The sequence below is a fragment of the Anas platyrhynchos genome, chromosome 21, assembly GCF_047663525.1.
Source record: "Anas platyrhynchos isolate ZD024472 breed Pekin duck chromosome 21, IASCAAS_PekinDuck_T2T, whole genome shotgun sequence".
Lineage (NCBI taxonomy): Eukaryota > Metazoa > Chordata > Aves > Anseriformes > Anatidae > Anas > Anas platyrhynchos.
This window is the reverse complement of record NC_092607.1, coordinates 3,206,797-3,234,547: the sequence shown is the minus strand read 5'-3', so window position 1 is coordinate 3,234,547 and position 27,751 is coordinate 3,206,797. Positions and strand designations below refer to the sequence as shown.

At 46.8% G+C, this 27,751-nt stretch overlaps 2 protein-coding genes across 3 annotated transcripts in view; one reads left to right on the top strand and one right to left on the bottom strand.

The window, feature by feature from the left end:
* The window catches only part of LOC106016000 (somatomedin-B and thrombospondin type-1 domain-containing protein), a 75,141-nt gene extending 47,540 nt beyond the window's left edge, over positions 1-27,601 (top strand). The window contains exons 6-7 of one of the 2 annotated variants that reach the window (XM_072026514.1): positions 19,456-19,548; positions 20,431-27,601. In XM_072026514.1, the coding sequence (XP_071882615.1) occupies positions 19,456-19,542 (87 nt within the window). In that variant the 3' untranslated portion in view covers positions 19,543-19,548; positions 20,431-27,601. Of the gene's footprint in view, positions 1-3,521; positions 7,481-19,455; positions 19,549-20,430 lie in introns of those variants that run through there. The other variant, XM_038166243.2, reaches the window with a different exon arrangement.
* Positions 1-27,751, bottom strand: part of KCNB1 (potassium voltage-gated channel subfamily B member 1) — a 121,515-nt gene that overhangs the window by 13,246 nt on the left and 80,518 nt on the right. The window lies entirely within an intron of this gene.

The window sequence follows — 27,751 nt, the reverse complement described above, 5'->3', positions numbered from 1 at the left end:
ACAGTCCGGTTTCATTGCTTAAATTGGATTAAATAGAAAAAGTGAATGGTGTAAATGGCCTCCTGTGCAATTCTCTAATACTAGGATTTTTAGAATATCATCACTTTCAGTTACTTAATTCTTACTAGGAGAAATGCTGAGAAGATTCCCTTTCGTTTTTAAATAGATTACTTAAAAGAAAGTTTATTGTTAGCAGTATAAAGAAGCATTCACAGAAGACAATCCACTGATAGGAAACAAACAACCTCAAAATGAAGCTCTACGTTTAAGTGAATTGAGTGTTAGAAAGAGGTCATCAGAAATACAATCTGACTCATGAGCAATCAGAAGAAACAACCATTTAAGCTTATTCATGGATTCTGTATTTATTTGGCTGAAGGGAAAGGTGAAAAATGAGGCAAAACTCACAGAGATATTTTGATATGGGACCTAACCCTGTTGGCTTGCAAAGTGATCAGGAAATGAACCCCTACTGATAGAGAAGCTGTTACTTTTCCCTGTCATCCCCTGCATGAACTAATGGTTTCAAAACCAAGAGAATAAAATGAAAGTAAAGTGTCTCATGCTGAAGTGGTGGCAGAAATTTAGCTGTTAACTATTTCAGCACAGTTGGTTGTTTTAGAAGATCATCTGAAAACTAGAAAATATTCCCCAAAGCAGGGAGTCCGATTTGCTTTCCTAGAAGGCTCTTTCAGTGTTTTTTGCTGTGATTTTGTTTACAACCCAAGAAGTCTGAAGGCGTTTGGGATGTTTTCAATAGTGATTTCCAATTTCTTGGTGGTTTTTATCTCTGCCTGCTATACACAGAAGGGCTTATTTGTAGACTTAGATGCACCTAGTGTGTTTTATCTCCTTCAATTTCAGTGTAAATATTAACACTCCATTGTTATTCAGTGGATGTCATCCAGCAGCAGTAATTGGTGTCAAACCTTCTGTTTCCTTTGATATACTTTCCTGCTTTGAAGATCAAGGCAATGCCAGATGAACATAAATTTGAAAACTAGTAGATCTGAGTGTAAGATTTGTTTTTTGGTTTAGCAGATCTAGCCATGAAGCTAAGCAATAAACAGAGAGAAACGTTTATCATTTCTCCTGCAAGTTGCAGCAAGATGTCACCTGTGCACCTGAGGTACAGATTTTCCCCCTTATTGATCTACTGCAATCATACATCTTTAGAAACTTGTCAGGTTAAGAAAAACTTCTAAATGTGGGTTGACTGCCCTCAAGTACTCAAATCACTTTTCAGTTGGAAAGTACCGAGATGATGGAGGTAAAAACATCCCCACAGGGTGTTTAGAGGGTCCTTCTTTAAGGTATGTCTCATCCTGGTAGCATCCACCACCCAAAAAAGCCACTCGAGGAGCAGTTCTTTGCAGCAAACTGCACCCAGCTGCTGTTGTTGCTGGGCACTAGCGGTGCATTCAGTGGCACGGGGCTCTACTCCGATGTATTTACAGTCTTGTGTTTCAGATTACAGAAATCACCGTCTGTCCTTCTAATAGGGTTTCCTATCAGAGCCATACTGATTCTCTGCCTTGGCAGCTTTTGTGTTTTCCACTGGCAGTAATGAGGGACAGGAAGCTGCAGGAACGACTCAGACTACCAAGAGCACCTCCAGAGATGCTGGGTGCAGGGGGCAATCTTTCCATTCGATTCCCAGCCCTTCCTCCTTCCTTTGCTCTTCCAGGCTCACTTGTGACCTGTGTGCTTCTGGTTCAATGGTCCTGAGAGCCGATCCCCTCTGTCCTCAGCAGGGATCCATCAGAGCTACTGACAGGAGCCCTGGCAGGCCATGCCTTACTGGGCAGCTATCCACAGCAGAGCACCACACACGCTCTCTAAACCACCATAAAGCTCATGAAGTTTAAGACCGGTTATCCCCTGCCCAACTTCCAGACCATTTCTTCTAACAGATTGTGTGAAAGTAGCTGGGTAAGTTCTCTTTCTCTGTTTCTGCATTTGCTCTCACGTTTCGCCTGCAGCAACACACCATAAATTGTGAAATTCCCCCTCAGGTGCTTTTCCAGGTGCCTTGCAGAGGATATTGGATTGGCTCCGAATGACAGCCCTGGCTTAGAGCGCACACCTCAGTATGGATAGGCAGGATTCCAGAAAAAACTTCTCATCCACCAAATCGACTGATTCGCAAAGATTTGTATTGAGTGAATCTGGGTTGCTGCTATGGTTCCTTTGTGGAAGCCAACTAATCCAAGGGCAGGCAGGGCAAGGTTTTGAATGAATTTAAAGCATTGCCTCGAAGCGATTAGCATGATTGTACATACAGCCTGGTTATTACACATGCAAATGAGACAAGCAAGCTGATTATGTGAGTAAGTGTAGCCAGTTTGTGTGCAACTGCTGCTTCCTGAGGCAGGATGGATGTGCCAGGCTTGCAAGACACTAACTCCCACCTCCTCCAAAACCCCCCTCAGATTAGGTAGGTAACAACCACCTTGCAGCAGGAGCTATGCTCCTGCGCTGGGCCTGATCCTGCTTGGGGGATGACAGTGGCCCTGCGAGTCATTCTTGGTGTCAGCAAGGTCTTTGCTTGCCCGTGGACAGGAGAGGGCTCCACAAAGGAGCCAGCATGCTCAGGAATCTCCTGCCTCTCTTCAGAGTGTGACAGCAGAATTCTGTGGGCAGCAAAACTGCACATGCTACCTCCCAGACAGCTCAGAGTGGGGTAAGTTTAAGGCAGCATTCAGGGCTGGTAATAAACTTTACTTGATTTTCTGTTCTTTGCACCGCTAAAGACTCTAACTGAGGTCAAGGCATAAGACTGGAAATTTTCAAAGCCATTAAAACTAATAAGAGTAGGCCGTCCAAATCCCATAGATGGCTCTAAAATCCCAGTGTAAGCATCTGAGATCTCTCTGCTGATGGCAACATGCCCTATACTTTTTCTGTCTTCATGCTCAGTAACGAAGCTGATATAGCAAGGAGAAGGGGTGGTGTGTGGGAGAGAGTGGGAGGGTGTTTGAATATAGATTCAATATTCTTGGAAATACGATGAGGAAATTGTTATGTAATCAAGAAGTTCAATAATGGTTTTGTCTAATGCACTTTTTTAGCTCCATCAGGGCCTGCAGAATAAACTTGTCATCAGGACCAGGCTTCATTCATATGCTCCATTTACCGAGGGATTTTTCCTGCAGCCTTCCTATTTCCCTGAGTGAGCAGTATGCTTTGAGTCAGGCTGTCCAGCTCCCTCCTGCCATGCCTGAGCCATCCCATGTCTCCCCAGGCCCCGAGGAACAGAGCACAGTTTATTTTGAGCACTATCCCACGTGCTGTGTGGTGCAGAAACAGATGGAGGGTTCCTTAATCTCCTCCCCGCTTCCCTGCATGCGGGTAATGGCTCCCACTCATGGCAGGTATTTATTGACAGGGACTGGCTTTAGGAAACACCTCCTCACTAGAGAATGCCTATCTATTCATAAACTGAAGCAGTCTGCAGAAAGTGGTCACTTCTGATGCTGTGATTATGACCATTTGACTTGTTTGTTTGTTTTTTTTTCTAGAGGCCGTAGTGAAAGGTAGCACTTCTTGGATCATGACAAGCAGATGAGACCTAACTTGGGGATAAAGAGGCACAGGATGCACACAGAACCTTTAGTCTGCTTTTTTTATGGGGAAGGATGCTAACACGCAGCCAAAGACCTTGAATCTCCACAGCCCCAAACCAAACACAAAGTTCCCCTAATTTCTGTGGAAGGTAAGGCCATGCACAAGAGTTCCCCTGATCAGGCACTTTCCGTGCCACTTCTGCACCTTGGCTCGAGGAACCCCTTGAGACCAGCTTGCACCAGATGATCTGCTCTGTGGAGGGGCAGGACCCTGCACACACCAGCTCACTCACATCCCTGCAGTGCCCCAGGTAGCTGCATCCTCAGGTTGGGAGAGTTCAGACTCCTGTGCTCCTCTGTAAGCATCACTGCATAGCAGGAAATGCATAAAACCAAAACCATGTCTATTTTGCTTTGTAATGCCTGAGATCTCAATTTTGTCATTGCCTGGCAGGGCCCTGATTGAATATTGGTTAATTATTTGATTTTAGTTATAGCTGTAATAATTTTATCTGCTGGGAGCGTAAGTCTATTTGGTCTAAAAGGGAGTACAATACTTCTGCTGATCATATGCCAGTGCTTTGTTTAGCTGAAGGCACCCAGAAAGCTGCTGCTGCAACGGCTGCTGACTAAGCTAAAGTGGGCAGAAAAGTAGCCTTCAGGCATGGCTGCCTGTAAATTCCTTGGTGCTGTAAAGAACATGCTCAGTTGTCAGAGAGCTATCAAGCCCCGTTAAATGATAAATGGTGTCAGTCTTCCTTCTGAGCAAAGCCCAGATGCAAATGGTGCACAGGAGAAGAAAATGATAAATGAATTAAAACACTGAAAAGGCAAACTTCAAAGACATACACTGCCTTGAGACATCAGCACAGTGATAGTGCTCAAGAACGGATGAGAGGGGAGCATCTGTCCTATTTCTGCTGCTGGGGAAAGTTAAATAAGAAAACAAACACATGCAAGCTCAATGTTCCCATTTTTTTCCTGGCCTTGCCTTTTGTCCGGAAAGTCTGCAACTCAGCAAGCAACGCTTGTGCAAGATGCCCAGCCCCAGATAGCATCGGACAGACCCAAACTGTTTGCACATCCAGACCTCCTCCCCAGACACAACCATCCCTGCAGCTTCATGCTCCCCTTTCAGGTACCTCTCCCATCCCTTCTTTCTATCTTGTATTCAGTTGCCAAGGGTTTGAATTCGGAATAAATAAATAAATAAATAAATCAGTGCCTTAACTCTGAGCAGCAGTGAACACCTGGGAACTGCTCCTCGAGGTGCTTTTGTGCTTTAACCCTGCACTATTGAAAAAAATGCTCATGAACGACTCCCAGTGTCCCAAGCAGTGTGCTCAGCCTCAGGCACTATTTACAGAGTGTGCTGAGCTTAAATTGTTGGTGTTCACTAGTGTACTTGTGGGAGGTGCTTTTTATTTTATTTTAATGGCTGAATTCAATCAGGAATGTGCCAAGATAGCACAAAATCAACTGAATGTAATTAAGCAAAAACTATTAGCTTGATTGCTAAACTAGTCTTCCTCTCATGAATATGCATGAGCATAATTGATATTAATTCTTTTCAAATCTCTGACACCTACCAGAGTGTGGAATTTTTTTGGAAGACCAAACCACCACCACTTCCTCACCGAAAGGTATAATTAGTTGTGCTGCAGGACAATACACCTCGTCACTGATACCACACTGGGTTATCACCTAGTGAGGAAATTGGAACAGCGCTCAAGTGATATTTTAGCTGCAAAAACTTAACAATTTTTCCAGAAATGCATTAGGAGAAGCAGCAGATCTGTTTTTTAGCACCAGCCATGCTAATAACATGAATAAACAGAGTACCCTTCAATGAACAGCAAATCCCTGCAGATAGAAAGCCGGTGGAAATATCCTCTGCAACGGTCAGCAGGTGGTGAGCAGCTGTAATCTGCATCACTTGCTTTGTTTATTCTTTTATTTATTTTTTAACTCATTTTCTTTCCATTTTCTTTCCTCCCCTTTGGTATTAAACTGCCCTTATCTCAACCCATGAGCTCTTGTTCTTTTCAATTTTCTCCCCCATCCCACTTTGGGGAGGGGACAAAGTGAGCAAACGGCCATGCGGTGTTTCACCATCTGCTGGGTTAAACCCAGCTGGGCTCTTCCTGCAGCACATGGGAGACTTCTCCATCAGGTTTCAGAGCCTTTTCCCATTCAGTCTTGGGACAAGGACACAACATTCGGGCTGAGGCATTTCTGCTGCCTTACAAGCTGAGGAAGATGATAGACTTCAGTGAGACAAAGCCTCTTGTACGAGGTCTGCAGCCCTAGCCCAGGCTGCCCAGAGCTGCCCACACGCTTACAGCCTGATGTAAGAGGAGCTTTAGTTGCATCTCCTGCCTCGATGAGTAAGCTTTGTGCTCACACAAGGGATTACAGATGATAAGCATTTATTCCTTGCCAGTAGCCTGCAAATAAGTTGAATACTAGTGCCCTTCTTTTTGCAAGAGGGGCATACGAAGGCCCCAGGTGATAGAAAATATCACTGCAGGGGTTCCTCCAGGCTCGCAGCACCTTCCCCATTCTCAGTCCTTTATTCTCTTGTTTTCCTGATCAGGTTCTCTGCTCTGCCTCACGCCAACCCCCACTTTGTGTTTGCAGAGAATAGGACTTTGCTGTGGACACACATCCACGTGGGGGTTCATCCCTCCCAAGCCAGGGCTCCCAAGGCTTCCCTTGGGCAGCAGCAGAGCACACAGCCCTTTCAAACACTTCATTCAAGTTGTGTTTGCAGTCTCCAGCACAGATGGTTCTTCCCTTTGCAAGCACTAAACACTGGATTAGATATCACATATTTAATAAATAGCAACAACTGTATACAAATCAAAGCAGCTAAAAACTAATCCTTGGCAATTATTCATTCACATCAATCTAAGATTAAGTAGTAAATAGAGACAGTAGATACAGAATCTGTTTGAATGCAAGAGAAAAGACAAGGCAGCTGCACATCAGCATCTCAGCAAGAGAGTTTGATCTCAGCTCAGTGAGACAGTTTTGATGCATTCAAGTTATAAATATAGGAAATGGATCCGAGGTGCGGAGATGTATATATATATTTAAAATTCTCTTTTGAGCTCAAGAAAAAGCTCGAGCTCTTTGAAGTGTCAGCTGGCAGTCTGGAGGCTCTCATTATTTCTGTGCTCACTGACTTCTGGGAGCACCGGGCATGACACTTACACAACAGTAAGCCTTTCCAAACCAGACGAAATAAACATCTTCCAGTTTGGATAGCCCTAGGCTTCCTGATAGTTTCAAAATCTCTATTCATAGCCTTCCTGTGCTGCTGCATCATGACATACCCCCAGCAGAGGCTGCAGAGGCAGTCCAGCAGCACAGAGCACTGTGTCCTTTTTGGATAAGGAGCACAGCTGTTTTTCATACTGTTCCTTAGGGATTTATTTTTTTTAATGTCTGTTTTATTGATATTTTGCCCTTCACACTAATAAAAGTCACCTGAAACTGTTTGAAAAATGCAAGTGTGCTGCCTCTTAGTGAATGTCTATTGGAAAGGGGTAGGTGGGAAGAAAAGGCAAGGTTTGCTGTAAATGGCAGCAGAATGGTGCCAGGTGGTCCATCGTGTGTTAATCCACTTGCAGAATAGCAAAGACCGACACTGAAGATTAAGGGGAATGATGCACTTCACTGTTTTTTAGCATGTTTTCAGTTGCCTGTTCCTGTTCAGGGTTTCTATATTAATATTGGATGATACCACACTACATACTGGCTGGCAGGAATTAATCTTGTCATGAGTGTACTTCTTTGAGTGGCTGAGCCTTCCTGAGCTCTTAATTTGAGCTGATTTGACTGTCTCATTATCATAGCAGCAGATTTTGGAATAGCAAAGTTGAACCTTACTTGAACTTGTTGGCTACATGAGCAGTTTTCCCTTCTCCTCCCCACCTCCAGCCATGAATAATAATACCAGTATCACTTTTTTTTTTTTTTTTTTTTTTTTTTTTTTTTTTTTTTAATGCTACTGAGGCCTCCTAGTAACTGTTTGCTAAACAAATGCAAGCTAAGATGGTGTGCTGGGGGAGCGGTGTACTCAGGGGGAGCCTGACTTCTGTTCACCAAAGATAGAACTTGGCATTCCAGGGAAATGCTCGCTTTTGATGTCCTGGGAAACTTGGGCTTTTCTGTCAGGCATGCGGTGCCTTTATCTCACACATCGACTGGACTGTGAGCATGACAGCTCCGGGGTTTGCAAAACACATACCACGTGTGGACGAGGGCCAGGTCACTTTGTGGTGTTTTTTTTTTTTTTTTTTTTTTTTTTTTTCCCTGTTCTGAAATTTGGTTGCAGCTGAGCTGAGCCGTCCCTGCCTCAGCCTGCTGTTTTCATCTCTCTGCTTGCCTCAGCTGTGCCAGCTCCCTGCTCACTGCCGGGCTGCAGCCCTGGGATTGTTTGGATGTTTCCATTAGGACTGCACTTGGCCAGCAGAAAACAAGCTGTCCCTGTACACACATGGCCCGTGACTTGTCTAACCATGCTGGTTCCTGAAGCAGGGGCATCCGTCCTGCCTCTCCCTGATAACGCTCCTTGGCTAGAGTGCGAGCGGCGCGAGCGGCCGAGAGCTGCTGTGCAGAGCCATGCCTCTGAGGGACACCCTGCGATCCAGTGCAAGGTCAGATGAAAGCCACCCTGTGGGCTCATTTAGCCACTGGATAAAGCTCTGTTTCCGATCAGGCTGCATTATCCCTAACGAGCTCTGGCAGACACTTCAGCACTCTGCTCTTCCAGGGAGACAGAGCGGTAAGACCCACCTTCCCCAGGGCAGCGCTTAACTCTTTCCATGTACGCTTGCTGGCCCATGGGGAAGCCCAGATGTTAGCTGGGTCCTGAACAAAGCACCCATGTGGCTCATGCCAAAATGCCAGAGCAACACAGCTGACTGCTGAACTAGGGATTTACCCCATGGACAAGTGTGAGCCATGGTCTGGTTGCTGCAAGAGGCATTCCTGGGGTCAGCGAGAGCTCAGCATGTCTGCAGAAATGGGCACCTCCTCTTCTGCTTGGCCTCTTGATGGCTGCAGCACAAAGTGACAACAATCCCCAACAGAGCAAGGTTTGACAGACATCCCAGCTTGCTCCTAAGTGAATTCAGCATGTTTAGAAATGATATGTGAAAGAAGCCCAGCCCAAGGAGACACACAGTGCAAAGTGGGAAAAACAAACCCAATCTACACTGAGAAACATTTACAAAGGACAAAATACTGAGGAAAAAAACTCCTCAGTATGCCAGGTACATATGTTTACAAGAACAACCAAGGAGATCTAGGAATAACCTTTAAATGGTTGAAATCAGGCACAGAACAGCTGTGAATGAAAGTCCCCAGCAGCTGAGCCTCTCCATGGAGTGAGCTGGCAATTCCCAAGGCAGTCCCGGCCAGCCAGCCTCATCAGGGAAGCTAACATTGCCTTATTGTTTTCCTTTTCCTCTTAGAGAGGAAAAAACATCCCAACAGTAGCTGTACTGGAGCCGTGTGTCCCAATTAACCTGCTGCAGGTAAGGTCAATCTGCTCTCTCCTGCGTCCCCTTCAGAGGGCATGGAGCGTGTCTGTTCCCATGGCCACTGTCCCCTGGGAAGGAGAGGGAGGAAGGAAGGAAGGTGCTGCTCTATTTATGAGATAGTTCTGCTTTGTGGCACTGCCCTTCCTGCCGCCTGGCTGAACGGCCTTTCTATTCTTTTTTTTTTTTTTTTTTTTTTTACCCTTCTCTCTCATTTCTCTGTCAGTTGATTGCTTGCTGCCAGAGGGTATTATTGGCTTCAAAAGGTTCATTTTCTGTTTCCTGAACTGCTCATCTTCTCCTGGCTCATTGCTGCTGTTGGAGGTGAGATCCAAGTCCCAGAGTCATTAGGCTGTTTGGGTTTGACCTTGAGAGCTTCCTAAGCTCGTCCCATCACACGAAGAACACCTTTGACAAGCCACTTTGATCACTTCAGACACACAAAATATTCTGATGACCAGAGACTACTTGATTATTTCAGTGGTAGGTAGAAATAAGCTGGAAGCACACCACTGCAAGGCAGGTTTCAGAAATGCCAACGTCTGGGGAGCATTTGTGCACAGCACACAGCTCAGCTTGCTGTAGAGCTGGGAGGCTCTGAGACCACCCCGGCGTCCCAGCACATGTGGAAAATGTGATTCAGCACTTACGATCTGGTCCCAGCTTTTGCTATGGGTTAATTCATTGGTTGCAAGGTGCAGCCCTGCAGTTTGCATGGAAACCACAGCCTGTCCTGATACAGGCCTCTGGGGATGGATTTCCACCTGGGCTGGAAATTCCCAAATTCCCAAACTGCAGCATTCAGTGAGCTTCTATTGAAAACACAGAGGAAAAACAAAAAAAATTCTCCATCGGATAGCAACCTTGCTGGCTATGCAGAGCTACATCAGAATGAGGGAGATGACAAGCGGGTACAAAACATTGACAGAGCCTCAAAGAAAAGTAAGAGAAAAGAGAAGGGAATCACCAAGTGGTGACAGGTTACCTTGGCAAGGATGGGTCCGTTGCAAGGTGGATGGGGAAGAGGAGGGCCCTGCCCCTCACTGCGGGGGGAATAAAGTGGCTGCAGAACTGCTACCACTGCAGCTATGCTTGGCCGAAGATGCGTGGTTTGGGTTTGTCACTGTTATCTCATTTCCTCTAATGCTGTGTACCTCTGTAGAAAGAATAAATAATGCTCTGCTCTGGATGGTCTCATCCTGTGCCACCGCAGATGTGCCGGGCAGTATCCCAGCTGGAGGCTGTTAAAAGGAGCCCCAGACGGGTCGGGTTGGGTGTGTGCTCCCACTGAAGACGGAGGTGTGATATGCACTCTGTGAACAATGGGGTTTCAACATCCCCCTCCCCACAGGCTGCAGATGTCAGCTCAAGAAGGATACTGAAGAACTAAAGCCACGAGGGAGACTGTTCTCCTAGGAAGCCTTTTATTTTCTAACAAAGCAGATTTAAACACTGGATCCTGCCTTTGCCACTGCCCTGCCCCACCACCCTGCCCCACAAGACCAGGGAAAACTTTCTGTTTGAATTCTGTTTTTGGACAAGTTGGATGCCAAACCAGACAGAATTAGGACATCCTGGCTGAAAACCTGCTCCTTAAAGCACAAAGAGCAGCTCAGGCTGTGTTAAAGCTGCACGTAAGATATGATGCTATTGAAAACCAAATAAAAAATCACAAGTAAGCAGCAGCTGCTTGCTTTTACCCCGGGCAGTTTGGGAAGGGAAGGAATGGCTATTTAAAGATGCCTTAATCAAATCCCATCCTGTCTACACCTCTAGATTTTGTTTCAAAATCCACTTAAACCACTCAGCTAACAAAGACCCCAGTTAGCAAAGAGAGAAGAAAATGAGCCAGCAACCCCATGCCTCTGGATTATTTCACTGGTCTGCGGAGGAGCACTGAAATGCTGACAGTTTACCTTTCAAATCCCCCGAATAAAACAACTCTTGAAAATTCCTAAAATACTATCAACAGCACCAGCAGCATGTCAGCAGGGTCGCTTTGTCAAAGTGACAGCAGGGGCTGTGTCCCTGCTCGCTGCCAGCAGTCGCATCTGACGGCCGCGCCAGGAGGGTTTTGCTGGGGGCATGGGGCAGAGCCCCCCCGTGCCACTGCACCCCTGTGGGTGGGGGATGGTCAGCCTGGCTCCCACACTGAGCATGCCACAGCCTGAGCAAAACTTGGTTAAACACGGGATTTTTCAAAGATTGTTGTATGTGGTGCAGCAGATCTCCACCTCTCAGTTCAGTCTTTGCACCAAAATTGCACGAAAAAATAATTCTGAAAGCTTAACAAGCTTAAAGCTGGTGTGGGAGCATGATCCCTCTGAAAGACAGCATGGAAAAAGGGGTCTGGAGGGCCTGTCGTAGGGTTCACCCATCTCTTCCAGCACTTCTCCCTGCAGGTTTGGATGCCCAGAGGAAGACACGTCGGACCCAGTATCCTTCCAAAATTGCCGTTCACAGAAAGTCAATTTGGCAGCCAATTTATTTTTATGTGAAGATGGTGCAAAAATGTAGAAGAAATGGGGAATTCAGAAGGAACTATACTCAAAGAGAAATGACAAGTATAATTGCTAAAAAAGAATCTTTTGAAGAAAAAAAATAACAATCCCCAGCTCCCTGTGTTTGCAGCACATTATCTGCTGGTTCAAAATCAGGCTCTAGCTGATGTTATTTTGGGGGATTTAAGCCAGACTCTTGCTGTCACCATCTCAACGTTCTTGGCCTTGTTGCTGTTTCTCTGTTTTATTATTCTGAAGAAAATAAGTCTTTTAGGGCGTTCTTTTTTTGGCAGATGAGTGGCTGCATGAGCACCGAGTGGACAGACTCCAGGTGGCACAGTGGCTCAACGCATCGGTTGCTTCCCACTGCTCCAGTCAGGTGCAATGTCATGGGGATTTCCCTCCGGCAGCATGGGGCTTTATGGGCTCTCAGGGTATATCCCCGCATTAAGCACCTGCACTGAGCTCCAGTCCTGTGGCCAAATCCTGCCAGCAGCTTGTGCAGCCTGGATGTGGCCCCAGGGAGAGGGGAGGTGCACAGGAGCAAGTGCCTGGGTGCACGTTCCAGCCATCCCTCCACCCATCGTGGCTGGCCAGCCTTCATGAGACCTAGATTTCCCCCCAAAACAGACCCTGTGTCCCATCTCAGGGTCACTCTGTGTACATGCACAGGGCTGCTGAGCCTCTCCCTCGCCTCCCACCTGCACAGGGCACTGCAGCTGCTTGTGGGAGCAGAAACTGTGGCTCTGCACGGTGCGAGCACATCCCCGCAGCAGATGGGACTATCCAGAGAACAGGCTGCAAACTGACCTGGCTCCAGCAAGCTGCTTGTGGCATCACCTGTAAGAGCCTGACGGGGAGCCATGCATGTCCCCTCCCTTGCAGTTTCTCTCCTTTAAGCCCTTATTAGCTGCCCACTGCTGCAGCATAGACCAGCGGTGTTCATGTGCCTGCCTCCGAGCATGCCTTAATTGCTCCCTGAAAGCCCCAGGCCCCACAGGTACCCAGATAATTTACAGGCCAGGTTTCCATGTCTATATTAAAAAAAAGTGACCCTAGTTTGAGAAAGCATTTTTTTGGGGGGGAGGCAATCTGTAATTTGAAAAGGTTTAAACATGTTTTTAAGCAACCCTGCAAAATAATGTGCTGCCAGGCAAAAGCTTTGGGTTAAATTATACCTACACGAAAATCACAGCATGTAAAGCCAGCTGCTGGAAGTTGACAGGGCCTTAATTATGGCAGCCCCGGTGGGTGATCCAGCAGCAGAACAATCAGCTGGAAGACCTCTGCTGGGAGGCCACTGGTTAACTCTGTGTGCCTTGCACACCTCTGCCTTGCAGCCGTGCTGCTGGGGCTGGTCGCCGGGCTCCCACCACATCTTTGAGGGAAACAGCTTCAGAGAAGCCTAAGGTGCCCGTCTGCTTGCTTGGGTAGGCTTCTGTGTTTTTTTTTTTTTTTTTTTTTTTTTTTTTCCTTATCCTAGTTCAGGCTGCTCCAAAAAATAAACACAGAAACTGCTCTGCTCAATGTTTCTTGACACAGAGCCACCGCTCTGCTGTTTTGCTTTGCGACAGCAGCCCTGTGAAATGCATGCTCCGTGCGCTGTTCTGTGCTGACATGCCCAGCTTGTGACTTAAAAGTTGACATATTCCCCCTCCCCAGCTGTCTTCCACACCATCTCCTACGGAGCCAGGACTGTACTGAGGCTCATTGCTAATGGCCCAGGCAAACGATTTAATCACAGTGATGTAAAAGGAGTGAGGAACATGTAGGATGGAAAAAATGCTGGGTAGACAGTAAGACTAATGAGGTAATGTGTAAACCCTAGCGCTTTCTAACAGACAGAATGTGGTAGAGCTGACATGTATATTGAAAGGGACATAAAAATGTAGACAAAACAATAGCCGTGGTTGGCCGCAGCCTGCTTTACGCAGTGGAAATATTTTTTCCTCTGAAGGCAAAAGGGAGAAGCACTGAAGGCTCCTCGAAAGCTCCATTCTTGGTAGTACAGCCACGGCATCGCCATGGGAGATGCAAAATGCTGGTGCACAGGCAGAGCAGCTCCAGGGGCTGTGCCGTGTGCCTGTCTCACAGCCCCTGGTGTAACAAGTGTGCCAGGACTCGGCAGGTTGGTCGGCATCTGTCCTCGTTGAGCAAGGAGACCACATATGTCCCCTTTTGCTGTGGGCTGGGTGAAGAGAAAAGCCAGGAGTTTTGCCTGCTTGCTTTTACTGGAGAAACCCCTTGGAAATTCCTGGGGGTGTCTGCAAAAAAAACCACCAAGCAAAAACTGGAGTCACCTGGTTCAAACTGCCACAGCAACTCTCCCTGCCAGCCTGCCTGAGCCACTGGGCTCTCACGCCTTTTCTCCATTTTCGAGTAGCCACGAAAAATAAAAACAATAATTCCAGATGATTGTTTATGGCAGATACTCAAACTGCAATTATTTGGTCAAATTCTCCTATGGCTGCAGCACAACTTGGGCTTTATATCATCCAGGCAGTAACATCAGCTACAACCAGGCAGCATGCTCTGCCCGCACTGCCATGCACCCTGAGCGCAATTACACAGCTCAGTGCTCTGCAGTAGCTTAGCCAGGGCTAAAAACATAAGAATTTAGTTATTAATGTCATTTCACATTGAGATAGCATGTGAAATCAATCTATCATGCTAAATCTACAAACTCCAAACTGTATACATAGGGTATATTAAGGGATTTGGAAAGCTTAAGAATAGCTCCTAAGTGTCTGCATGTGTGTATAAGCACTGCTTGTTCTATCTGTGAGTTACCTGCTGCTCTGCAGAAACAGCACAGATAAGAAAACCACCCCGCATCGGCCCGGCTGGGAGCAGCATTAGCGGGATGATTTGCTTGTCCCTGAGCTCTGTCCCTGTGCTTTGGGGCAATGTGAAAGCCTTGCACAGCATGGTGCTGCTCTGCAGAGCCAGGGAGCCCCAGAAACCCCCCTGTCTCTCCACCCGCTGGCATTTCTCCGTGCCCCTGCCCCGAGGCACTGTGTTGAGCCTGGCTGATACCCAGAGGATCAAGGCACCCCCCACATTTCTGCCATCTGCTCTTAGCCTCCTCTTCTAAGAGCTCACTGAAGCACCAATCAACCTGACATTAAAGAAAGATGCTAAGGAGCGGGCTGAATGTTTTGGTGAGCAGAGCCAGTGGGAAGAGGTCTCCTGCTTTCCGTGGGTGCTATAGATGCCTTCTGGCCCCTCTCCACCAGTTTGGTGCTGCATCCTGATCTGCCAGGGTGTTTTGGTGTAGGCTTTTCAAGCTGGCAGCTCTTTTAAGAACCATAAGGACAGCCCAAGTGAGAGGTCAGCACTTGGTGCTTTTAAAAACATGTCTTGTATTAAGTGCAGCGTGCCCCTTTGTGCTCTGGGGGCATCTCCTGCAACTTCCCCCAGGAATGCAGCCATCGCCTCCTCCACCCATGGAGCTCCAGCCCCAGGATCATCAGCAGGTGAGGCGACTAAAAGGAAAGACCATGCCACAGGGCAGCAAGCACAACTAGCACCCTCAGTGGGTTTTGTGAAGCCCGTGCTGTTGCAGAGCGTTCACCTGGGCTGGTACTGGCAGACCGACGTACAGAAGGATGTCTTTCCCCCAAACACTCATAGCATGCGTAACTGTACAGTTTATAAAAAGCATCCTCTGAAAAGATTTTCCTACAAGGTAAAGGCCCATTATGAGGACTTCCTGGCTTATGTGGCTGTATATAGCAGCAGCAATCCTATTATGCTTATCCTAAACCGTCCTCCACCAAACAGTGAAATGAACTTTACAGAACACTAGAAGCTTAATTAAGCCTCCAAGCCTGCTGTGAGAAGCACAATGCCAGTAAAAACTAGCTGGGTCGCAGCAGCCCTGGTGCTCCCGTGGACCACTTGTGCTGAACATCAGTGCAAGCCTTGTGAGCGCCCACGCGCACCGAGAGCTGAGCAGCTGTGTCCGGCTGTACGGGGGATGTCAGGGCGGATCTGAATTTCCCAGCCACTTTGTTTCAGCTGCGTACAGCTAGGTGACAAAATCCATGTTTCCCACCTTTCCCTTTCCGCACACGTAAGCCTTGACAGCCTTTGAATTGCTCTCCCAAAAGCCAAACGCCAGTGGAGCTCCTGGGCAGGAGCCAAGGGTTGTGCAGGAGCGCACAGGCTGTGGGGCTGATTGTCCTGCAGTCGCACAAGAGTCTTGCTGTTGCTACTAACAGCATAAATACTGCTGTAACAAACCACAACAGAGCTCACAGGGCCCGGTCCTGCAAGCAGCTCACCTCTGAGTGCCACAGCAGTCTGTGCAATGCACGCCCAGCCCCACACAGGATGAGCCCTGACCTGGTTACATTGCAGTATGTTCAGAGCGCACCAAGGGGTGCTGTACCAGCCGGTGCATGGCTTAGCCACTGACCCTCACCGAATGTGGATTTTTGTGACCTTTTCAGGCCTTTTCCCTGCCTTTTCCTAATGGAGGGTGCCTCTGAGGTTTAGCTGTAGAAATTAATATCTCCAGATGCTTGCTTTTTGGTGTAACAGACAGAGACAAGTGAAATATTTTGTGTTCTTGCCTCGCCTGCCTGGTAACCCAGATACTATTAGCGAAGCACAACTGGGTCATGCGAATTAATATTAGCATCTGCGTTAGCTGCTTTATTTACATCACTGTAGTTGTCAAAAGCTGTAGGTAGCTTAAAGGGGATATGGTTTATTTATGTTGACACGAGTAGGAAAATAGCTAGATCAACGAGGCTGGCTCCTCAGGACCACGGGGCCGGGCAGAGCCCACAGGAGCACAAGGCCAAGGGGGACAAATGCCCAGGGAATGGTCCGGGCAGTGCAGGGGGAGGGCAGAAGCCCATCCCAGCTCACATGTGCCAGTAGCACAACCTAATGACATCCGCTGGTATTCTGTATTGTCCCAAACCAAAGTGTTTTAGAAATAACAGGATGGGGGGAGCCTGATGTTCCAGAGACCCGAGCTCCAGGTGAGCCCCATGAGCACCATCTGGGTGCTGCTGTGTGCAAGACATGAACTGCCTGCGTCCTTTGGGCTGAGCAGGGGGGATAGAGGTGGATACTGATTTCTAAAAGGGAACTCTCATGCTTCCTAATCTACTTTCATGTGTTCTGGGTGGAGATTTAAGTTGCTCCAAGACATGGACCTGGCAGGTCTGCATCAAAGTTCAAGCTGAAACTTTGATTGATGGCTTTTCCATGGCTCTGGGTGCTGCTGTCACACCAGGGGTAAGGACCCCAGGCCTCCTAGCTCCTGCTGCAGTCCATGGGGAAGGAGGAGGCTGCCCTGCAGCCCCCAGGGCACCCACCAGCACTGGTGCCCTGCCCTGGGAGCTCAGATCCTCTCCCAGAATCTCTCTGCACTTCACCAGAGCTGTGCCAGGGCAGGGGCTGCACTGGAGGCATCAGGTAGAAGAGGTTAGTTTTTAAACCTCTGATCACTGTTTTAATGTAATTAAGGAATTTAGGAACATTGCAGCTCAGTAATTATGGAAGTTTCAGCCATATGAAGCAGTGCCTCTTTCCACAGGTCCCTGTGGCTCTCACAGAGGTCAGTGTCTGGTCCCATTATAGCAGACAGCGATGGGCTGCGGTGTCCGTGCTCAAAGGGATGGCACATGGCGTTTGGGAAGAATAACATCTCTGCATCCAAGATGAGTGCTGAAGAAGCTGTCTGTGATGTGTCCTGGTGCCCACCTAGCTGAGTAATCACTACCAGGGCACATGCAGCAGCACGTAAGCAGCATTCAGCTGGGCAGTCCTGGTAAGGGGGCCAGGGCAGGCTCAAGCGGAGCTTCCTACATCTCTGCAGGAGCTGCAGCCTCACCCTCCAGGTCTCCTCCTGCAGATGTGCCAGGCCTCTGCCTCCACCTTAGAGCCTGCTGCTGTGAGGAGCTGGGGCTGTCAGCTGCTACACCTCCTGGTGGCTTTGTGCCTGAGGCCACTAACACCACGAGCGGGTGCCCTGCCGTGTTCTGTCCCCTTTCCAAAACCTCCTGTGGTCAGGAGCCAACCGTCCTGGAAAAAAAAAACAGCCCTGGACTTTCATTTTATAGGAATTGAGGCAATAAGAATTTCTGAGTAACAGAAATCTCAGCAAGGTGTTATGTAAGTAACTTCTGGTAGGGTGCTTTTTATCAACAGAATTCTTAGAAATTCTTTTTCATATCTGTAGAAATTGTATCACTTTATTTTTTTCCAGTCCGCTCAAAAAACTAAAAGTTTTTCACAGACAGACTTTACTGGGCAACAACCCTGTTAATGCCCAGGGTGCTGAAACTCATTTTAAAACAGCAGAACAAACTTTGAGGGCACCACAAAAGCTTCTCCAGACAGGCAAGGAGGTCAGATTCTGGTGTTGCCAAATGGAGCTGCCTTTGCAGGCAAGGGTCTGTAGGGTGGCGAGAGCTCAGGAGTTCCCATTGCAGTGCCACCCTGCAGTGAACATCGCCTGGACCCCCTCAGTCACCACAACCAGATACTTTATCCTTTCACTGCCTTGATCAGAGAGATCCCCCCCGTTCCAAAGACCCACACCAGAGAGACACAGTTGCTTGTTGGCTGAAGAGCCCAGTTATCAGTGAACTGACCAAAGCAGAAATGGCATCCTCCCACACAAGCCAAAGAAAACATTATTATAATCCTCTTACATTCCTGTCTCAGTTGTTACATGGATAAATTCTCAAGCAACTCTATCACAACAAAGGCAACTGCTATTTCTTTAAAGCGACCTAACAAAAGCAGATCTCCAGGAATCAGGCTGTCCTGGAGCCAGAGGTACAGTTCTCTGCTGGATTTGGATACCAACTGTATTGGGTTTCCCTCTGCCTTCAGGAAGCACGAGTAGCTGTCTGGAAGCTTCAGCAACACACAAAAATTGCAGCTATAGTTGTGCTCGTTCAACAAAAGTCAAAATCTGTCCCCAAAAAAGCAAAGCTCTCCCTAGGACTGAGGATGTGGATGCTCCCCAGGCCTGTCAGCAGCCAGCAGTACTGGTGGGAAAAGAAATTGTGGCTGCATGAGAAGCAGAGGGGAAAGCCCCCCTCTATCCAGCTTTGCTGTGTGCTGTCCAGCCTGTGTACTGACCTTATTCCTCTGGCAGCCTGGGCTGGTTTCTGTATAAAGATTCCCCGGCTACAAAATCACACAGCGAGAGGCCACGGCTGTCTCTGAGTGCATTTGTTGTTGATGAGGTGCTGCCAGGCCGTGGCCCACCTAAGGCTGTGCAGAGAAGAGGCAGATGCAGGCAGCTCCCCTCCTGCTGCCTCACCCCGTGCCTCTGTGCTCCAGGAGCAGTGCGGGGACACCTGACCCATCCATGGGATTGCTCTGAAAGTGACCAGGCCAGAAATATTACAGCAACATTTGTCACAATGTGCTCATTTATCAAAGGAGGAATATTCTGGGAACAAAAGTTGGCTTCTCAAGGTCTGGTTTAAAAACACATGCATATTTTTGAATGTCCAGAACTCTCCCTTTCAACAGTGTTTAATGAAAAGTTCCCCTTTGAGCTCAAAATACCTTCTTTTCCTAGTTTTATTAATTAATTTTAAATAAATCAGGATTTTTATTTTTATTTTTATTTTTATTTTTTTTTTTTTTTTTTTTTTGAGATAGAGTGGTCTGAAAATACTGAAATAAAATGTCTTGAATACTCAGACTCAAAACATAGGGTCTGTGGGGGAAAATCGCCCAATTTGGGAAAGAATAATTTTCAAATCCTTCTATAAATTATTTCAGACAAGAAAAGCATTTCCTGCACCTCCTCACTCTTAACAGCTATGCCATAAGGATATTGCTCCTTTGCCCCCACAGACTCCTCTGCCTTCGGGTGGCTTGGTGCCCTTCCCAACTGGACAAGACCTGATCATGCATGTACCTAGAAATGTAGCTCCTGGGTGACACATGGTGCGTATCATCTTTTCTTACTGTGTTTGAAAAGCTACGTTTTAAATGATGAAAATTTTAATGCAACATGAAAAAAACATTTTACATTTTCGGGAACTTAAATTTCTATGGGCAGCTTTCAAGAAGACTCAGGAATTACACAGAAATTTCCAAGTTTCACCCCAATTAGCATCTCTCCCAGCAGCCTCTTCAGCCAACCTGTGCCATCGCGCTGTGGGAGCTGCTGGGACCGCACTGGAGCATTGCACTGCTCCCTGCTGCAGCATTCCCATGAAAGCCTACTGCCTCCGGACTGTGTCTCCTTTTTACTTCACTAATAGCAAAAGGCAAGGCTTTTTTATCCTTAATCAGCTCCTGGCTCCATAGGTGTTCCCCCATCAGTCATTTCCAGCAGTAATCGTAGCGTTAGCCTCTTCTTGCCTCACACTAAATCTAGACAATTCCCTACCAGCCCCATGTCAGCTTTGCTCTTTGATCTCCAAGGGAAGCCTGAAATAATTAAGACATTTGTGCTTTCTTTGCTGGCAGGTTTAATAACTCTCTGACGGCCTCTTTGGATGCCGTCCTGCCAGCTGTCACTCATACTTGGTAGAGGCAAGTCTGTAAATATTGCCTCACCTTGTCTAAAACCCCATGGAGGACTTTTTAGTGGATGATTTGTTGGTGTTGGTTGCAGAGCCCTTTCCAGCAGAGCCCTTTGAGCTGACTCCTTAAGCGAGGACTGGAAAAGCAGCTTCTGAGTTCCTGGCTCCATCTTGTCTGGTAGCACTGCCCAGGAAAGGAGAGGGCACTGGTTCTGGAGCTAGTCTGATTTATCTTGCTTGTACACATACCTCAGTGTAAGACACCAGCTATACAGTTTGTTCCTTGTTGTCTTTCCAGAAATCCCACCCCACGTGCCCCCGATTGTCCTCACAGGACGCTGAATGTATGTGAAGAAGAAAGTCCAGCAGATACCAAATCGCTGTGCTGCATCACCTCCCAAAGGCACCTGCAAATCCCACCCAGCAATTACACAAACCTCCCTCCCAGCGCTAACAACTCCCAGGAGTGCAAAGTAGATGAAATTGGTAGGCTTGGGACTACCAGCAAATACTGCTCCTTATCTAGGGAAGGAGTTGGAGCTGTTTTGCTGCTCTCTGCATTGCTGTTGGGGAGCCAGGCAGTTGGTTTGGGGGCTGCTCTCCTTGTCCTGAGATCCATGGGAAAGAAAACGCAGGGAGAACAGGAAATGTATGAAGAACTGGTGGAAAAAAGAGTCAGCTCTGGCTGGTTATTTTTGACCGAGAGCTCTGAGCATCTGCTGGCTTTAGTTTTGCTAACTGTACTTTTTAATTTTGGCAAGGACACACGGAGCCCAGGAAAGGAATGCTCTGAGTATATAATTATAAATCAAAATATAATGCAATAAGTAAAATGAGCACTGAAAAACACCACTCGCTAACTGTATATGCCATCTACCTAATAGTTCCAGGCCGTGAGTCACCACTTGAATTAAAGAGGTACAGCGAGTCCGAGGGCCAGCTCCACACAGGTAGTCAGGCTCTACACCTGCCCTTGCTCCTACTGCTTGGTGAAGTCAACTGCTCCTAGATCCTAACCCCCTGGGGCCCTGTGCTCATATATGGGTGTCACACCTGGCTGCCCCGTCATGCCAAGCTGTGCCTTCCAATTTCCTGTGTTATACAGGCACAGGGTTAAATGCCTGAGAAATGGGGTTATGGGCTTGACTAGGCATCAGCAAAATAAGCAAAAGAAATCCTGGTCTAGGTTAGGGCTAACCAACACTGTAAAAGGCAGCTGGAACTATCAGGAGATGGACACCTACACCATGGCAGTCCTTTCCTACAGAAAAAAAAAAAAAAAAAAAGAAGGAAGAAAGAGGAGCCCTGAGGGCTGCAGCACGTTTGGGACCAGAAGAGCCAGCCCAAGCTCTAATCCCTGCCCTGCCAGGCTGGGGCAAGCCTTGCAGCAAGAGAGATGATGACTTATGTTGGGCTGCAGTTCTGGGGTGCGGGAGGCTGCAGGAGCAGGGTGGCTCTTCAGAAAAGGTGCCTGCAGCTGCATTTTGGAAATGTCCACTCGGTGCATTAGTGAATGAAATGTGAGGGTGAGAGGAGCAAGAATGCAGATGGGAGAGATTTCTACTGCTTGCCTTAACACCCTGAATGCAAGATTAAGTTTCCATGAAGATAAAGAGCAGGAAAGTGGTGTAAGGGTTTTTCACATGCACATAAGCACTGATCATCCCTGGTGTAACAAAGCACCCACCTACCTAGCTGTAACTCCCAGGCAAAGCCACAGACCAGGGCTAGACCTTCTCTCTGCAACCTGCACTTGTGCAACAGGAACTTATAAAAAAGAGCACTGCAAAATAATTCAGGACTGCTTCGCTGTGAGCTGTCAGGGTCCTGTAGTAATAACTCATGGTGATTTCATAGCAGCTCCAAGCCAGGCGGTTTCCATACTGCTGGCAAGGCCATGTGTCCTTGCCTTTGGGCTGCTCTCCTCCCCACTGGAATTCAGCCACCTCCGCACTGGGACACTCTGGGATTTTAATCCTGTAAATGAGGGCACCAACCCTGACCTCAAGGCTTCCCTGGGAGTGAGGGACTTGCTGCAGCATCCTTTGGTTTAGTTTCCAGATGCTCAAGTATTCCTGGGAGTTGTTAATGCTTAAGAAATGAGCTGGCTTTGGTCATTATTACTTAAGTGGAGTGGCTGGCAGAAGGTAGGTACCTGAAACCTTAAGCCAAAAGGTGGGAATACCTCATTCCTCTACCTGTGGTCTGTGGCAAATGCACCGATGGCACAGTCTCTTGCTGTTCTGACTGGCAAGAAAGATAAAAGAAAGCCGTTTTGTGACACGTTTTCCTTTACAGACTTCCAGAGAAGCTCTAGGTCTTTTTGAAACATTAGCAACAACTTGAGAAGGCTTCAAGTATTTTCATCCCCGTGATATTTGTTCCTTAAGTGCTTTACATTTCTTATTTTTGGTAAGGGCAATAATAACCATTAAACCTCATAAATCTGGGAGCAAGTCTCCTACCCACCTTGTGTGTAGCTTAAACGAAGCAGATTTGTTTACGGCATATTAAGGGCACTGGGAGGTTGGAACATTTTTTGCCAGCTGCTCCTTGTGATATTTTGGCAGCTCTTGGGACGTCATTGTCATTCCCAACATATCTCAAGATGGCTCTCAGAAGACCAAGGAAAGGCAGCCAAGCACATCTGCACACTCCTGTGAGGCTCAGAGGGCCTTGCACACCCCTTTGTGTCTGCTAAAGGAAACATGGCTTTGCTGTGCCTTGGGGCATGGAAGGTCTCCAGGTCACAAAGCTCCTCTCCCTGAATGCAAGCTGCAAAGCCAGGGAGAAATAGTACTTTTCTGTTTTTTCTTTTTCTTTTCCTTCTTCTTCTTTAACATTTAATCATCCTAAAGTCTCTTATTGGAAGCTTGTGAATTTCTAGGAAATGGTGTTAACTGAGATGCTGGAAATACAGCTCTTTGCTTCCAGGCTGAGCACGCATGCGGGCTCTGGAAGGTCTCACTGCACACCTGGTTCATGCTGATTGCCCTCTAGTTACTGCATCTGGCAAAATTATACCCTGTGCCTGTGATCTTTTTATTTACATACATTTTCTTTTGCAGGAAGTTAACTTCTAACCCTGGTGATTGCTCCTTCATCTGATAGACCTTTCTGCTTTTCCTAAGACCTTCACCACATCCAGGATTTCATTTGGCTGCTCCCTGTCTTGCACATTAAATTCACTTCTGATTTGATTCTGCAAAAATAATGCCAAAATGTTTTAAAAGTTTGATAATGTATTTTCTTTCCCGACTGACAATGCCTCACAGAAATGTGGCACATTCACCTGCAGACTTTGGCAGTACACCGTGTGTTGTGTCCTGTGAAAAGCCTCACCCTGATAAAGCACCAAGGAGTTAGAATTGACCAAGATACCGCTGACGATCATTTGGATGTATTATCTGCTCTTGACGCTTTCACACTTGATTACAGGCAAAAGGGCCCCTGGCAGGGCCACCAGGACAACCTGAGTTATCTCCCACTTCACCCAGGCGGCTGGAAGTGGACAGGACTGAAAGACTTGAGTGTGGCCATAGACTGAGCTTATCTCTCTGGCAATTTGGGCTGATGAAACAATCAGTTCCACCACTTTACAGAACAAGCTCTTAAAGCCCTGTCGTTATTAAAGGTTAAAAAAAGCTGTAGTCTCTCAGGTAGCTTTTACCAAAGCCAAGTAGAGCACAAATTAGTATAAATTGGCACCTCAACACAAGTGTGTAATTTGCATTTAGACTACTAAGAGTCAAATGCAAATCTTACTTTGCCAGACACAATGCTACGAAGCTGACTGGTTCGGTGTGTACCGGAGCACTGCTGAGTCAGGAAGGCAGAAGTGGGATGGGTATGAAATGAGAAAGGGTCCAGAGAGGGGTGCAAGTGGATGACGGCATGCCCGAGGGAGAGAAAGTCACAGCCAAGAGGAAAAATAGCACTTGCTGCTAAAGCACAGTAAGGAGAATCAGGCATTCTGGGTCTTTTTCCAAATTATGGCATTTTGGATTTGTTCTGTGACCTTGGGTAAATAATTTATTCTCTTTGTGCACAGTTTCCCCATCTGTAAAATAAGGTTAATAGCTGCTGCTCAAATAGGTTGGCTTTTCTTGGCTTGGGCAAAGGAATGAGTCAGGGCAGACTTTGGCACACAGCAAGCCTGTGACGTGCTAAGAGACCACAGAAGTGAGAAGAGCAGATAGTTATTGCCTCTTTTACCTGAAGTAGCTGCAAGCCCCCGCTGGACCAGAAGGGCTGCAGCCAGGAGCTGCCAGGGGGCTCCAGGTCGCACCGGAGTGCACTTGGACCAGCCTCTGCTGTGGCTTTTGCATTTTTCTTTACTAGAGAAGCAACATAGAATGAAGCAAAGTGGCCTCTGACAGCTTTAGAAGCACCATGAGAGGAATAGCTATTTCTCGCATTGTGCTGCAGCTTCCTCTACCTTCATTTCCACCCTTCATCTTGAAACCCATACTGCTATTTTTGAAAGTGAAGATTAATGCAATATTGTACTTCTCTGATTTTTTATTTTTTTTTTCAGCCAACTATAGGGCACAGTAGATGTATTCTCCTTGGAAACTTGTTAGCTGGCTGCGAGCGATATGAAAACACATCAAATGCAGCAGCTTGGGTCTGTCCGTACTCTCAGTCCCTTTTCTGCTGAAGCTGCCATACAACACACCTCCCCAGTATGGGCAACACAACTCCTTATAGAACTTTCTTTGTGTTTTAGAGCCTTGCAAAACTGGTGGCTTAAATGGATTTGTAGGTTTAATGAATAACCATCCACACCACAGCCCAGAGCATCTACTCATCTCGGTAACGTGTGAATCACGCAGTGAGATGTGGAATATTCATATCAAATCCAATGACTTGATTAACACCGTGGTTGATGAAGCTGATAGTATGGTTTGATCAAATCACTGAATTTCTGTGAATACTCAACATTTGCACCAACATACCCTAGAAGAGAATTTAATCTAAAAATTATGAGAAACCCTTTTATGACAAGCTATAAATGCTCACATTCTGTGTAACTTTATATTCCCTTCTTGGTTTCTATAATATTGGTAAAGTACAGAGTCTCTTCGAGGTAGGTCCCAGTAGAACATCAACTACAAATTAGTTTTACTACGCACCCAACTATTTCTTAGTGGTTTTAAAATGCAGCGCCCAACTCATTCATACTATATTAGTGCTGGCCTGAATCCCTGTGAAACTGCTTATTTTAATTTCAGTGCACAATCAAAAGAAAATTCAAGAGTTGCACAATTCAGGAAAATGCAGCAAGGTGCCAACCTCCAGCGTGCTCCGTTCCACCAGCAGAAGCAGAACCGCACGCGAGGCAGCTGGGCTGGCTGGGGGCCAGCGGCAGCAGGGACCTGGCTCCGGTGGCACGGCGCAGCATTGCTCCCTGCTCTGTTTGCTCAGACAATAAAATAACTGCTCTGTTCCCCCGCAGGGCACAGTTTTATGCACTGCTAAGGTGAACAATAAACCAGCCTGGACAGCAGATCGGTTCTCCTGGCCATATAACAATGAACAGCATCCATATATTTTTAGTGAATTGCCTGGATTTCTCTATCTTTTATAAAAAAGAAGTGATGTGCACATATAAGGCAGCTCACATTTTAGGAGTTTCCTATTATAGATGTCATTCCCAATGGTTAATAACTCATCCGAGTATGACTTGAGTAGCCCACATCATCAATATTAAATGTGACATTTACTATCAAGAACAAAGTTTTGGGGCTGCTGCCAGCCCCACTCATAGAGCTGTAAATATTTTGATCATTGAACAGGAAGAAAGAGGAGATGATCAGCCTGTGCTCACGCCTGATCCAGTGGGGAGTAAACGGGTGTTTGCACAGAGCCCCGAGTGGCTCAGCACCTGCAGCCTTGGCAGGAGCATCCCAGCAGTGAGTGGAGCTCCTGTGCCCCCCTGCCCAGGCTGGTACCTGTGCTACGGAGACTGGGCTGCTGCTGAGGCTGCAAAGGGGTGCACAGGGGGAGAGGAAGAAACCCCTCCAGGGTTTTAACAGCACTGCAATTGGGAACACAAATGTTCACGTAAACTGAACACTGCACAGACTGGGAACTGAGGAACCCTGCTGCCCTGGGGAAGACCTCCTGGCCCCACAGCCACCACTTTCCAACAGGTCCCACGAATGGGATCAGTAGCACATCACCTTTCCTACTGGAAACCAGCAGGTAGGACATCTGGCAAGTAATTCATGCAATAATTTCACCCTTTTGTAATATTTTGCAGCTATAGTTTGCTCATGGCTGTATTCAGCCTGGAGCTCCAGTTGCCCAGGATGCCTAAAAATCAATTAAATCACATGTATCCATTTCTGCCCATAAACATTTTGGTGCCTACATGTTTACTACACATTGCTGTTGCTATAGCTACTTCATGGTTGGATTTGTTTGTTGCAGGGCCATCACTGCTGAATGTTACACACAGGTACAGACCCAAGAAACTGCTGTAGTTTGAAATGCCTTATCACTCTGCCGCTATACTTGGCACACAGCTAAGACACCGCAGAGCTTACAAGAAGAAAAACCCTTGGGAGGGTCCCCCACGTTAGAGTTTCTTCCTTGCATTTCACCCTTCCCAACTGAAAAGGCAGCAAGGGAGGCTGAGCCTTCGCTCCAGCTGGGAGGTGGGGATGACAGGAGCAGTGCTGCTGAATAATGGACTCTTCAGCTCAATGAATGTACTGAAAAACAGAACTTTGGCTTGACACAAAATATTTCGCTTTGCCTAAAGAAAAAATTTTGTTTTGTTCTGGATTACTGAAATTAGGCTTTTATTATTGTTGTTGTTGTTGTTGTTACTGTTGTTACTATTGTTACTATTGTTGCTATTATTATTATTTATTTTCTTAACAAGAAAAGTTACCTTAGTACTATTTCAAAAAGAGGGAGGAACCATTTCATTCAGAAAATATCAGAATGAACCACTTCCTTTCGCAACTGTCCAGAGAAAATGTGTAGACACCCCTGAATCACACATCTCATTGCTGCAACATGAACAACTCCCTGTGGCTGCAAGCTGGGCAATGCCCCCAGCTCCTCCTGAACTGGAGTATTTTGGCAAATACACAATTTGCTAAAAAATGTCACTCAGCTACAGCAGTAAGAGAACATCAAACAAATACCAGTGAATTGTTACTTTGATTTTTTATTTTATTTTTCTAGAGACTATTCTATTAAGGGGAGGGATTTCTGGAAGAGCACCAAGCATGTTTTCATGACTCCGACCCTCTAACTATAAATGACAAGTAAGTATGGAAGGTCTCATTACTGTGGAATGGCACTGTATAATACAGACTGCAAATAGCAAACAGCCTCATTACGCCCATTATCATCTTTTATCATTGTTTAATTGTGTGCATCAATTTTTAATAAAGAAACTTCATGTGCCTATGAATTAGACCATACTGAGAGGGGCCTTTATTGATTGCAGAAACATCACCAGGCTAGCTGGGTCATCTGGATTCAGAAGCTAGGTGGAGCAGAAGAAAGCATCTTCGTTATTCTGGGCTGCATGATGAACAGAAACACTTGTTAAACTTTACTCAGTGTCACTTAACAATATTAGCCCTCCTGGACCAGAG